Source organism: Chenopodium album, chromosome 9 (genome assembly GCF_948465745.1).
Source record: "Chenopodium album chromosome 9, dcCheAlbu1.1, whole genome shotgun sequence".
Taxonomy (NCBI): Eukaryota; Viridiplantae; Streptophyta; class Magnoliopsida; order Caryophyllales; family Amaranthaceae; genus Chenopodium; species Chenopodium album.
This window is the reverse complement of record NC_137842.1, coordinates 68,377,487-68,392,273: the sequence shown is the minus strand read 5'-3', so window position 1 is coordinate 68,392,273 and position 14,787 is coordinate 68,377,487. Positions and strand designations below refer to the sequence as shown.

Below are 14,787 nucleotides of genomic sequence, written 5' to 3'. Positions count from 1 at the left end.
CTTCAAAAAGAAGTCGGTTTTTTTAATTATTATGGACCACAAAAATGTAATCACCAACCAATTCATAAGATTTTTTCAAAAATGGTTTTTTTTTTTTTTTTTTTTTTGGGGGGGGGGGGGGGGGGGGGGGCCTAGCCAACCATATCTCCATGTACCCCAATGTAGATGCCCCTAGTTAGAGCAAAAGAATCTTCTCTATTAAAGCAAATCATCACCGATCCACCACAATAAAAAATTTCTTGTGTCACCCTACACCTTCTCCTAATAGTGAAAAATTCATTACTTGTTACATTGTCTCAACTTCTAAAACTTTCAATTACTGTTACAGTGTACTTTAATTTGGTATGGATCACCATATAGAGAGCCATATTTCCGGTGAGCCTTCAACGCCGATAACCCGGGTAAGCATCCACCCTAAGCACAACCAAGTAATCCATTGTGTCTTAGGGTTTAAAAACCCTATCGACGTAAACACCCTTAAAGATGAGTTATCCAACTCCGTCATGCTCAAAATCCCACGTTTCTCAAGCCTACTAGTTGTGGATACAAATAATGGTACAGAATATTGGGAAAAAACCAATGTTAACCTAGATGACCACATCTTCATCTATGATGATGATGGTGAAGCTCCAATGTCCGATGATGATGCCATCAACGCGTATTTGGCAGACATAGCCTTATCACCACCCATGAGCTTGGACAAGCCATTATGGGAGCTACACGTCATGCATAAGTATAAGTGTTCAATATTGAGAGTACACCATGCAGTAGCTGATGGCATGTCATTGATGTCATTGCTATGGACCATGGGTAATAACTCATCAATTCAAAGAGAGCGCGACGGGGGTAAGAAACTTCATCATGATGTACAAAATGTTCATCCAAATGTCATAAGTAAAAATGACCAAGGTTTTATTAGGAAGAAAGGGGGCATAAAGAAAATGGGATTATGGGAAGGTTTGATGTATATTTGGGTTAGCTTGGTTTTAGTGTTGAAATTTATAGTAAGGTCTTTGTGGGTGAAAGATAAGAAGTCTGTGATTAGTGGAATTGAAGGGGTGGAGCTTTGGCCAAGAAAGGTGGTTACTGCCAAGTTTCAAATTAGTGACATGAAGACTATCAAAAATGCCATCCCAAATGCTGTAAGACTCTTCTTACCTAATCTAAACATATACATGCATGATTATTATTTATGTTGCATTCATGACATATATTATTGCATCAATCTATTTTATGCATTACATATATACATTAATGAGGGATTGTTTTATTATTATTTTAGGCTTTTTTTTTAATACAACGACGTAATGTCCTGTTTGATAGATAAGACAACGATGATGACAATGATAATTCTAATAAGAGAAACATATATACTAAAATAGTTGTGTATCCGATCCCACATTAGTATAGAATAATGGTAGTGTACGTAACTTGACCAAAATGGTATATACATTTAGGAATATTATTATTTAATATTCTAATGTAACGAACAATTATTATTTAATATTTTTTTTTTACTACAACGCGTTTTTGGTGCGGCTGGCCGCACCATGCGGCGGCAGGGTGTCAAATCAGCAAATGACAAAGTAACCCCTGACCCACTTGGTAACCCCTGACCGGACCTAATAATCCTTGACTAAGTAACCCTTGACCGGACCTAGTAACCCCTGACCGAACCAAGTAATTCCTAATTAACCGGACCTATTAACCCCTTACTAAGTAACCCCTAACCGGACCTAGTAACCCCTAACCAAGTAAGTAACCCCTAATCCTACACCACCTCAAAGCCTTAAACTCCACCACACCACCACCAGCCCAAAACCCACCCTAACCACCAGCAACCACGAAATTACCACTACCAATCTAATCCACCAACAAAACATATCTAGAACCCAGAACCACCGAACCACCACTACCCACCCACAAAACCACCACCAAAACCACCTCTACCCACCCACAAAATTATCACTACCCACCCACGAAACCACTTCTACCCAAAACGAACCACCACCAAACCCACCCACGAAAAATCCACACCCAAAACCCACCCCTGACCTAACCCACGACGACGACGAATGATAGATCGGAGAAGAAAAGAGGAGAGAGAAACGAAGACGACGATCTGGGTTGGAGTGCCAAGAAATGATGGCTGGGAGAAATTATAGGTTCGATGCTTCAGTGCTTCAGGGAAGAGAAAATGGAGGAGAGGAGAGAGAAAAGAGAGAGAGAAAAATTGTGGCTGGCTGTACGGTGCGGCCAGCCGCATATGAAACTTTGTGTTTATACTAACATTATATTTCAAAGTAGTAACCTGGACTACTTGGTACAAGGTCCATAACACACACTAATTGATATACTCGTATAAAACATCTACCAATCAACAATCATTGAAAAGCACATAAAAATAGAGGAAGTAGTAAGGAGGTTAGTTATGCATTTGCAAATGCATAACAAACACTAAAATATTAAAAAGCACATGGGGATGAGAGAAAGGAGGAGAGAGATGGGTAAGTGGGGCCATTTTTTAAATGTACCGTTGAAAGTTTAGATAGTACCATTAACTATGTAGTGATACTATTTTTACCGTAGTGAGTACCACTGAATAAATATATAATACCACTACATACATAAATAGTACCACTGAAATGTTTAATGATATCATTTAATCATCTAGTGATACAATTGATCACCCAGTGGCACTACTCTAAATTCAAAAATGCATTTACGTGAAATGACCCTCATGCCCCTCGTTATGTATTTACTCATACATAACTAACCTCCCTTTGGAAGGCCTCCATAAAAATACTCCGTAATTTATACTCCGTATGCATCAGATCAAAACAAGCTACACTCCCGGGCCCATGGTTTATTATGAAGTACTCCGTAGTAACCCGGAGTATTATTGAACTAGATTTGTTCCATTCTACTAAAACGACGTGGCTCCTATCAAACTCCTTCCATATTCACCATTTACTCACAAAATTCACTACACTTGGTCCCAAATTCCCAATCAATCACATTTCAATTTCATAAAGATAACATTTAATACCTTGTATATTCATTTGAATATATAATTTCTTATATATATTCTTTTTTGTTGTGATTTATTCATAATCACATCAAAATTGTCCAAACAAAACGACAAGAAAATCTTTAAAAGATCACAATGGAAATAATAAAGTATAAATTTTCAAAATAAAATTAATAGTTTGATGACGATGAGACGTTATTGAAATCCAATATAATTCGTACGTGATTTTTAAACTTTTTTTAAAAAATTAATAATAATCAGAAAATCATTATGGATGTGAAAAGTTAGATAGACATTACCTACTGGTATGTTTTATGATCTTTTAGATGCATTAATCGCCATAAACTTAATTACTACTAAATGCAGACAATAAATGATGTTCTCTACGGAATAGTATGGTGCGGACTAACTAGATATCTCAAAATTCGACATCCTAATGGTAAGAGCATTACTACTTTTTTTTTTTTTCTTTTTCTTTTTTTTGGTGAAGACTTTTTTTTTTATTAGATCAACAAATCAACATTTTTCTTTGTCTCATTTCATACTAATGTATAACAAACTAAGTATATTTTCCCTACTTAATTACTAGCTTTGCAAGATGGCTTTCAATTTACCGGCCTATGCCCAATGAACTTGAGAGAACAATCGGGAGTTCAGGTCAACAACTTAATATATACTCCCTTTATCTCTAAAAGCAGTACTCTGTATTATTATTTGATCTTTAATGATAATTATTATTAATGATGTTTTACGTGTTCAGGATGTTTTCAATATGATATCAAAAAATTCAAAGGCGCCTTGGGGTAACATATTTGCAATGGTCCTATTACCCATTACTTACTTTAAACGCGACTTGAATGCTCTAGCTTACATTGCTCGAGCTAAGGCTGTGATGGATCAGAAGAAACGATCAATGGAAGCTCGTTTATGTTTCGAATTAGGGTACCTCATATTTTCATTGTTTGGCTCCAAGGTAAATAAAAATTTTCCATTGAATCGCATGCAGTTCATCTAGATATAATCAGATCAAGGAATTAACCAATAACCACTACACATAATTATGGAGAGATGATGAAATAGTTCATACATTTATTACAATTATTGGACTATTGAAACATTGATATAGACTTTTCCTCCTTTTTTTTTTGAAAGAGATATAGACTACTTTTCCTCCTCAATCAACTAGTTAGCCCTAATTAATATGAGTATATCGTATATGACCTACTATTTTCCAAAGGAAGGTACTAACAAATTATGGGTGGTCAATTCATTATAGTATCAATGTAAATAATCCATACGATAGTGAATCATATAAATAAGTTTTTTTTTTTTTTTTTTTTTTAGGAAAAAATCATATAAATAAGTTAAATCAAAAGTCAGTAAAAATCAAATAAAGTGTAATAATAGACCTATATATGATAATTTTGAACGAACTTACAAATGTATGCCAAGTGAATTCGACCTATATATGATAAATTTTGGGTTGTGTTACATTGCAGATTGGAGGTGAACTATTTTACAATCTGTTTACTCATACAAGCTTCCTTATGTCCAATATTGCTGGCCCTCTAGAACCAATTTCACTCGCTGCCAACCCTATCACTTTTATAAGAATTACGTCCTCTGCTCAAGCTCATGTAAGTGCATTTATTTATATAATTTTTTATTTTCCGAATGAGCTACAAGAGTAACACAAATTACAAATAGCAACCTATTATACACAGACCTAATATACCGGTACATTTTTATCCCTATGTATGTACACTCCACTCTCATCTTACCTCATTCACAAGTCAACAACAATCACTCACCAGTCATCACCACCTACCATCGCCAGTTCGCCACGACAACCACCACATCGGCTTCACTTTAAAGACTAATGTATATAGTGAATTGGTTTTGTAATGGTGCAGGCATTCACATTGCATATGGTAAGCTACGCAGGGAAGGCAGACCTACAAATCCAAGTAGCCAAAGATGTGATACATGACCCTGAATTTCTAGCCACTTGCATTGAAAACGCATTGCTTGAAATGAAGGAAGCTGCTAATGCACGTGTCACCAAATAATTAGTTGTCGTCTTGCCACATATAGAACTACTAATAAGGCTTAGCTTAGCCAGGTTTACAAGATTATTGTATAATTTCAATAAATGGTAGAAGAATAATTAATTATCTTGCATTAATTGTTTGTTTGATAATATAAGATATACAAGTACGAAGTATATAGTTTATATAAGGTTGCACCCTGTATTTAATCTTTGAATTATGTTACAATACTATTAATCGACGTGTGATGATTGGATTTGGCTTATTCATGATGTGTGTGACTTATTCGCTTATAAAATTAGAGTTAGTGAACAGGTCGGATTTATGATGGCAAACATATATGTAATCAAATGAGGTGAGAAGCCTTAAATAAAAACATGTTAAGTTATGAAATTCTAATTTCTAAGCTCAACATGACTTGCGCAAATCCAAATGTGAAATATATGAAGACCTTAGGTAGTATAGTACTATAGTCTGAAGACCTAGCCTCACTTGTGATATAATAAACTTATTTGTAAATTAAGATAAATCAAATAAAATCACGTATAAAATACGAATGGAGTATAAAAATGTATGTGTAAATAATGTTCACAACAAAATTACGTCTAAAGTACGTCAGATATCTCATGGGAGAGGGAGACTAAAGGCTGAAATGCATGTTAGATAATGGGCTTGGCTGGCAAAGAGTGGACTCCAAGTCTCCAACTCTCCAAGTCCAACTTTGAGAAAGTGAAAATTCAAATATACTTGTATTTATAATTTATAATTAGATCCGATTTTGATTTCATGTGCATAACGTAGATATATTAGATACAATTTGTCTTAATTTAATATGACGAATTATTGAAAAAATTATGCATCGATCAGTAATAATTTAGGAAATCCCTACCCCCTAAGTACCCTCACTTGGTAAGATTCGAACCCTAAACCTTTAGGATATGAAGTAAAAGACTTATCAATAATTGAGGTAACACTTTGTTGGTATATATATTTGTATATGCGTATTATATTTCTCTGATCTATTCATATATGCGGCCATGCTTGTATCTTACTAGCTCTTAACAAGCAAGACACACCAACACATACATAATATAGTACAGCCCATAACATACCTTATCAAATACAAATCGATATATATATATGGATCCCCATCTCCTAAGAGGAAGTGATAGCGAGGAGCCGGTGTCACCAACCACCCGACTAAGCACCCTCCCTAGGCATTACCAAGTGATCAATTGCGCGGTAGGGTTCAAGAACCCCATCGACGTAGCCACCCTTAAAGATGAATTATCCAAGTCGATCATATGCAAAATCCCGCGGTTCACAAGCCTTTTAGTGATGGATCCAAACAATAATGGAGCAGAACGCTGGGAAAAAACCCATGTTAACCTAGATGACCATATCTTCAACCACCATGATAACTATGGTAACAATGATAATGATGCCATCAACTCGTATTTTGCTGACATGGCCATCTCACCACCCATGAGCTTGGATAAACCATTATGGGAGTTACACATCATGCATGAACATAAGTGCATGATATTAAGAGTTCATCATGCATTAGCTGATGGTATGTCATTGATGTCATTGCTATGGACCATTGGAAGAAGTGATCATGATCGCGGTCATGATCATCACCATGAAGAGGTCATGGCCAACAAGAAAGGCAATGTTTTTGTGAAGAAATGGAATTTTAGAAAAATGGGATTATGGAAAAGTTTGAAGTTTATGTGGTATAGCTTAATTTATGTGTTACAATATTTAGGAAGGAGTTTATGGATTAAAGATAAAGGGACTGTGATTAGTGGAATTGAAGGTGTGGAACATATGCCAAGGAAGGTCACAACAGCAAGGTTTCAAATTAATGATATGAAGACCATCAAAAACGCCATCCCAAATGTTGTAAGAACTTGTAAATTCTAGTATTTCCCCTGTTTTTTTAATGTTTCCTCCGTTTTTTTTGTTTTTTTTTCGTTTAAAAAAAATTATTTCCTCTAATTTTATATTTGTACTAATAATTACTTATAAATGCAGACGATAAATGATGTTCTTTATGGAATAATATGGTGTGGACTTATAAGATATCTCAATATTCGACATCCTAATGAAGGTAAAATTCAATTTTGGTGATTTTAAAAAAATATTCTAATGTTAATCTTTATTCAGGGGTGCGTTGTATTACTTGTAGATATATACTATCTCCTTTCCTAATATAATACTCTGTAGATCTTGGTTACAATTTTTTTAATACTCCATAGCAAACTAGCAGAGACTAATGAGGATAGAACGAGAGAGGGTACAAAGTAAGACAAGCGTCAAAAAAACAAAAAAAAAAAAAAATCGAGACAGTGTAATATTAGCGTATAAGTGGAATTTATGTTTGAAAAAAATTGCAAAAAAAAAAAGTACTGATCAATCGATATAATTAATACTCCGTATTTATTTTAATTTGATAATTCTACTTTTAGTTATCTAATCCAACGAACGTTTTTAGTTTTTGTCTTTTATTTTGTCTCATGTATTTAGCTTGCAATTTAAAGATAGAATTAAAACGTATCAAAAATATATCTTGATACGTTTTCCACTGAGAGCGATTTTCTTTCTTGTTAGTTTTGCAAGAAGGCACTCAAATTACTGGCCTTTTCCCTGTTGACTTAAGAGAACAGCCAGGAATTCAGGTTTATAATATTCTTGCCTTTACATTTACTACTTCTCATTGTATGCATTGTAATGTCAACCAAATTACTGGCATTTTTCCTGTTGACTTAACAGAACAGCCAGGAATTGAGTATATATAGCTGTTAGATTGGCCATGCAACTTCTCATAATAATAGGAAGTTGCATGACCAATGTAACATAAATTTTTAACATTGCAGTTTATATTACTTTCATTTAAATTGAGTATCAACTAACTACTTCTCATTGTATGCATTGTAATGTCAACCAAACAAGTAATAAACATAATAAAACATTAATTATAGCATTGATCAACAAGTAGAGTGTGTTTTGCATTCCTAAATAAATATTTATTATTTTTGCTTTAAAAAAAAAAAAATTATTATTCAAAGAAAAATGACATATTCATATCAACATCTTGGGAGCCAGTTGTCAGATATAGTATATAAGCATTTTATATCTTTTTTTAAACTGTACTGATATTGATTTAGGACTAGATCGAGATGACGACAAAAAAACCATGTGCCAATTGGTGTTAATACTAATGTTTGTTTTTTCTAAATATTTTTATTTTTACCTTTTTTTATATACATCATTTAGGATTGTATATGTTGTTCTCTTGCTAGTAAACGTATTGTTTATACAGATTTCTAATTACATTACATTAATATTGCATTAGTATGTCATAGCTAATAATAATATTTGTTGTAATCAGGATATGTCTGCTATGCTATCAGAAAAATCACGCTCACCTTGGGGCAACAAGTTTATGTTAAACCTATTGCCAATTACTTACTCTAAACGTGATTTAGATGCTCTAGCTTGTACAGCTCGAGCTAAGGTGATAATGGATCATATGAAGCATTCAATGGAAACTCGTATATGCGACAAATTGGGAAAGCTTACATATTCACTACTTGGTTACAAGGTACAGGGTAATTACTAGGAATAATAATAAGTATGACATATTATCTATACTTTAAAAAATATACAACACTTTGACTATTAATAATATCGCCAATATTCACACTTGGACATTAGTTAATACTCCATATTTTTTTTATTTCCGTATTTTATCCTATTTTTGCTTATACATTATAATATGTTGCATGGGGCTTGAATAATGTACAAACACCCTTTTGTAAAACAAATGATTCCACCAAGGAGGGATTAAACTAATAAACTTTCTTTACTCTTGTGTTGCATGCAGCTTGTAAGTGATTTTTATAGCAAAATCTTTAGTAATACAAGCTTCGTTATATCGAACATGGCTGGCCCTCAAGAGGAGATTTCAATTGCTAACAACCCTGTTACATTTTTAAGAATCACATCTTCTAGTCAACCTCATGTAAGTTGTGATGTCAACTAATTTCTCTGTCCTTGAAAAGTTGAGTATTTTGTTTTTAACTTTTTTTGTGAAACAATTACCAATCTAGAAAGAATTAATATTTAGAGATAATATATTCAAAGAAAGGGAGTATAAAATGCGTGTCCTAAAGTATTTACACGTTTTTCACATAAATGACATTGTTTGGTTTCGAATTTGATGGTTTAGGCAATCACAATGCATATGGTAAGATATGCAGGGAAGGCCGATTTGCAAATTCAAGTAGCAAAAGAAGTGATACCTGACCCTGAATTTCTAGCCACCTGCTTTGAAGATGCGTTGCTTGAAATGAAGGGAGTTGCTGCTAATAAGATGGGTTGTAAATTGTGAACACGTTAAATACTCATCCGATCATGTAATACAACTACATTGAATATCTTGAATAGACTACGAACTCTCGTTAGAGGAGAAAGCAAAACTCAATAATTCTTACTCCGTATGTTATATAATATAATTTATACTCCTTGTTCAATAAATATCAAATTTGTATGGTATAACATACTTCCTTTTTATGTATCACATGTAAAAATTATTTTTAATAATTTATCCATTTACATTAAATACTCTCAACCTCATAGTACGTGGCATAAGAATGAATTGCTAAATGAGTAAAAATAAAGGAATGAATATATTTTTAATCGATTTAACAACTAATAATTGAAATTTCTTACCTTAAAAGTACACACGTAAACACGTTTAATGTAAGTGATAGAATACAAATGCGATATTGATATTTCAATCATCAAGTTAAACTTTTGGTTGACTTAGCAAAATAATCTAACTTTTTGAAACTTTTAGTGTTGAATAATCGAAAAGTTAAATTATTTTAGGAGAATAGGAGAAATTATAATATTTTGTAGATCATTTGGAAAATTCAAATTCTTATATACGGGCAATGTGACTGACACACGGCATGACCAATCATGATAGTAGTTACTTCTTTAGTGTTATGAGAGTTATTTGATTAGTGTCACAAGTGTTATTTCGTCGCTGTTACAAGAGTTACCTGATTAGTGTTAAAGAGGTTACCCATTTAGTATTAGGGTTTCTTAGTGTTACTTGGGGTATCCGGTATTCGTGTTACTCCGTAATATACAAGCGGCTACAGTCTACAGATACACGATTTAGCCAACCACACACAAGACTTTGGAATTAAAAAAAAAAAAAAAAAAAAAAAAAAAAAAAAAAAAAAAAAAAAAAATCCGTTAAATGAGTGTAGTATTCTCATCCACTTACTTTCCCTCTCGGCCTCTCTCTCACCAGTCATCCCCTACCGCTGCCACTGCCACTGCCACCGCCGGCGCCACCATTAACTCCGCCACATCACTACAAACTTGTACACACGCTATTTTCTCATTCAAGATTTTTTTTTTAAAAAATAAAATAAAGGAAAATGAGAGCAGGGGTAGTAGGTATTGTTCATGGAGGTCCCACTTTCACTTCTAGGTTGCGCAGTACTTGCGCTCTTTCCCACCTCGTCCTCTTCATGTTCGGTGCTTTTCTTCTTCCGGTATCTTTACTTTCTTTAATTTTTAATTAGTTCCCAATTATTTATGATCTTTGATACTAAATTGTAATTTCTTAATTTGCTCTGTTTACCTAGAATTAGAGGTTTGTTAATTCATAGTCTGGTTTTGTTAATCCACAATTGGGTTTTTTGGATATCTTTTTCAATGAATTGGGTATCTTTCTTTTTTTAAAAAAATAAATTTGTAATGGTTTTATTATAATATTAGATTGAATATGGTTAGGAACTTAGAATAATTTGCAATTTTGATGTGGATTTTTGGTGATAAATGTGAGAATTTAGAATCTGCTAGCGTATTCAGCATTTCTTTGATAACAATGGTGGAATAAGATTTTTGTAATTAGGCTGAAAGGATGACTTCCAATATTAATTGTAAGTTGTAACTCTATTTTGAACAATGTTACTTGGAGGGTAAATTCTATGAACAACTACCCTCATATTTAGTGATTTAATCTTCTTACATTGCAAATTCGATGTTTTGGTTGGTTCATGGAGTGGTGGATTATAAGAAATAGCTTTGTAATACGATAGAGTGTAGACAATATAAGGGAAAAAAAATTTAATTTAGGCTCTTGTGAGTGAAATTTATACGTGATTTAGAGTTACTTACCTAATTAGTTCTGTTATAGAATCTGAGGTGATGGGAATCTGGTTATGGGAGAAAATTTTGGACGGGCTATTGTTAACAAGTTTTCTCTTAGTGATGTGCTAATGCCTAATGGTGGATTGAAATTGATGTAGTATGTATTTCTAAGGCCAATTCGAGTTGTGTTTTCACAAAAAATAAAATAATAGTTAATTTTTTGGTACTTGCAGTAGTATTTTGATTGATAGAGCTATTTACTAGATGAGGGTCGAGCTTGATCTTGATTTACTTAAGTTTGCATTGGCTTATACAAGACTCATACGCAAAGATTTTGAGCTGGATTATCTATTAGAATAGGTTGCTAGCTTGAAGGTTCAGCAAGGGGAAACAAAAAATCAATCTTCTTCTTGTGTGATTATGATACTTGTATGCAGCATAGTGGTAGTTATTTTGATTTAGCGATTTACAGTCATAATTGTGTGCAATGTACAGCTAAAAGCTTGCTTATGAACTTATATATATCTTGAAAAGCAGAGGTTAGTTGGTAGATGAAGTATTTATGGACGACATGACCTGCATTATAGTTGATTGAGTTCCGTCTTTTACCATTTTACCTGCTATCTGTTCTATGAAGTTTTATACATTTAGCTAATTTATTTATCTAATTTTTGCTCTTGGAGCTTTTCAAAAAAAAAAAAAAAGTTTTATACATTTCTGTTTTAATTATGTAAAAATATGTGCAGGCCATATATCATTTATAAAGGATGTTGCTTGCACTCAACCCCCTGAGCATCTTCATGAGCTGCTAAATGTGCTACAAACAAAGGGTATAGTTCATACAAACTCAACCATCATCTTTGAGGGATCAAGATTTCTATGGTATGGCGTGTGGTAAATTAGGAAAGTATTGTTTTTAACATCATAAACTTTTGAGTCATGGCACTATATCTAGTTAAAAACAGTGATCCGTGCATCAAATATGATTTTATCGTGGTTTTGAGTTCACTAGTACTAATTTTATTTAAATTTTTTTTTTATTATTATAAAATCAGTAATCAAGATGTGTATCCATGGCTGTCTGTGGACTGTGGATAATTCGTAGTAACTCAAAACCGACAAATAGAAACCTGATATTTTCAATATGCATTAGTTAGGGGATACAAAACCCTTACATGTATAGCCATAATTGTTGTTTACATATCTGCAAAAAAAAAAAAAAAATAAATAAAAATAAAAAATAAAATAAAAATAAAAAATAAATCTTTGGCATCAGAACTTAAAAGATTTTAGCCTTACCTTGTTTTATTGATAATAGAGCTGAACTCTTACTTTCATATGCTTCAAGCAGGTGAAACTATTGTTTCCCCAGGAGCTAGGCAGGGTTTGATTCCCCTTGTTATTCCACTATCAGAAAATTCATCAGGTTATAAGAGTTAACAACTGTTCACAATTATGTATCCTCTATCATTGAATTCTCTATGTGCTCAATGAACTATTATCTTTAACAGGTACTGTAACTGCCTTGCTGCGTTGGCCAACAGCTCCACCAGGGTAGGAAATTTGAAAACTTGTGTACCTAATTCCTTGAACTTCTTTTACAAGTTCTCGTAAACCCATTACCAACTGTTTAGACTTCCAAATCCCACACTGCAGGATGGAGATGCCAGTTGTGGAAGTACACAAACATGGAGTTTGGCTTTTGGCAAAGAATGTAATAAATTATTCTGAAAGCATATGTTCACGTGCGTACGTAGACAAGTTCTAGTATCAATATTGAAGGATGATGTACTCTGTCTAGTATATGCTTTATGTCTTCCACCGTCAACATACTTTTTTGTGTCACCCATCCTAATGAGCCCCATGTTTCAAAACATGATGAATGTTTACTTTCCAATCCAGGTAAATCAATATATTCACAGAATACTTGTTGAGGAAGATGCATTGAACAGGGAAGGTGGTGATGATGTGCTTTTCGCGGCTTCTCTTGAGGCTGGAAAAAAGCTTTATAATAAGGGTGATATTGCTGAGTCGCAGACTCCTAATCTTGATGTCTATCTTCTTAAAAAGGTAAGAGGAGAAATTTGAAATTTACTTAATAACTTGACTCCTTGAACTTGTTAAATGACACCATTCTTTATTTAGGTCGGGTTGTTTCCAGATGTTTTAGAGAGAAAAGTGATGCGACATTTCGATGATGGTGATCATGTGAGCTTACTTGGATTCTATCCATATTTTTCTGCTGAATATTGCGATTGATCTGTTTTTTTGTAATACTCTTCTATGTGACCTGAAGGTTTCAGCATTGGTGACTGGAGAATTCTATACGAAGAAAGACCTTTTCCCAGGGTTTGCACGGCCTTATGTTTTCAATTCAAAGATCTTGTTGAAGTATGCTGACTTGTACTTTAGTTGTCGATAAGCACATATTTCTACTGCTGAGTAGATAGGGTTCTTGATAGTTTGCTTATGACTTGGAAGTTATATAACCTTAAACTATTAATTTTCAGGGTTGGGCGTGTTTCAGAAGCTAAAGATGCTGCAAGGGTGGCACTGAAATCACCATGGTGGACTTTAGGTTGTCCATACCTGGTATGCATCCTTTCTTCCCCGTTATTTCCTGCATTTCCAGCTCCTTCCCAAAGTTTCCTTGCAGGTTTGGTTAGCTTGGTGACCTTCTTCCCCCTTCTTAAAAAGGATTGAAATCTTTAGAATTTCTTGTCATATTTCGATTGAAAATCACTACAATTAAAGAAAGTCAAGGACGAGGATAATGGAATCACTTTCTGAACCATTTTTTCTTGTTTTGACTAAAGACTTCCGTTACTAGATTTCTTTTTTTTATGGCTTGTGATGTCTATTAATGTTGAACAGGAAGTTGCTGATATGGCACATTGGGAAGATGAACAAATAGAATACATCAAGGAGAAGGTGACAGAAGAGGGTAGGCAGGAAGATTTGAAGAAAGGAAAAGAACCAATCCAGGTATGAATGTATGATTATATAATTATAATTGGTTTTGCTAAATTCAATTTTTGGTTCGGGGAAGATGACCCCAAAAGTTTGACAGGAATTCTAGGCAACACATTTTAAGCAAACTATTTTTCAAACTTCATGTTCAGGTGGCATTGGATGAAGCCGCTTTTTTGTTGGACTTGGCTTCCATTGAAGGATCTTGGGATGAAAGTCTTGAGCGAGTTGCTGAATGCTACAAGGAAGCTGGACTAGATGAAATTGCTAGATTTGTTATGTACAGAGACTGATTATAAAACGAGGTGATGTGCTCCATTTTGTTCTGTCCAGAAATTTGCTCCATTTTCCAGTTTTGATTGCTCTTAAAGTTGATTCAACCAACCTGCCAATTGTAACTTTTTTCCTTGTATATATTACTAAAGAATTCACATTTTGAAACAATGGGAAGAGAAAGTCTTGTATAGAATCATGCAAGAAATACAATTTTTTTTTTATCATATCAAGTATTATTACAACCTTTTAATTTTAAGAATTCATACTGCTTGATTATGTACATGC

General features: G+C 33.7%; 2 protein-coding genes and 1 pseudogene across 3 annotated transcripts; all 3 read left to right on the top strand.

Annotated features, from left to right (window-relative positions):
• Positions 1-132: 132 nt before the first annotated feature.
• Positions 133-5,326, top strand: LOC145560328 (wax ester synthase/diacylglycerol acyltransferase 10-like). The gene is made up of 6 exons (XM_081621583.1): positions 133-1,142; positions 3,398-3,470; positions 3,621-3,688; positions 3,792-4,004; positions 4,531-4,668; positions 4,945-5,326. Exons 1-6 carry the CDS (start codon positions 345-347, stop codon positions 5,098-5,100), a joined length of 1,446 nt encoding a protein of 481 aa, XP_081477709.1. The 5' UTR covers positions 133-344; the 3' UTR covers positions 5,101-5,326.
• Positions 5,327-6,117: 791 nt separating this feature from the next.
• On the top strand, positions 6,118-9,489 carry LOC145560327 (wax ester synthase/diacylglycerol acyltransferase 10-like). The gene is made up of 6 exons (XM_081621582.1): positions 6,118-6,984; positions 7,117-7,192; positions 7,693-7,760; positions 8,474-8,686; positions 8,969-9,106; positions 9,314-9,489. The coding sequence occupies exons 1-6, from the start codon at positions 6,220-6,222 to the stop codon at positions 9,473-9,475; spliced, it is 1,422 nt and encodes a 473-aa protein (XP_081477708.1). The 5' UTR covers positions 6,118-6,219; the 3' UTR covers positions 9,476-9,489.
• An 890-nt stretch (positions 9,490-10,379) lies between these two features.
• LOC145558969 (protein IN CHLOROPLAST ATPASE BIOGENESIS, chloroplastic-like) lies at positions 10,380-14,721 on the top strand (annotated as a pseudogene). The gene is made up of 11 exons (XR_014092632.1): positions 10,380-10,655; positions 12,003-12,086; positions 12,608-12,682; positions 12,768-12,810; positions 12,913-12,970; positions 13,159-13,326; positions 13,402-13,464; positions 13,553-13,647; positions 13,767-13,848; positions 14,131-14,241; positions 14,379-14,721. The product of XR_014092632.1 is annotated as a protein IN CHLOROPLAST ATPASE BIOGENESIS, chloroplastic-like (transcript).
• The last annotated feature ends 66 nt before the right edge of the window (positions 14,722-14,787 follow it).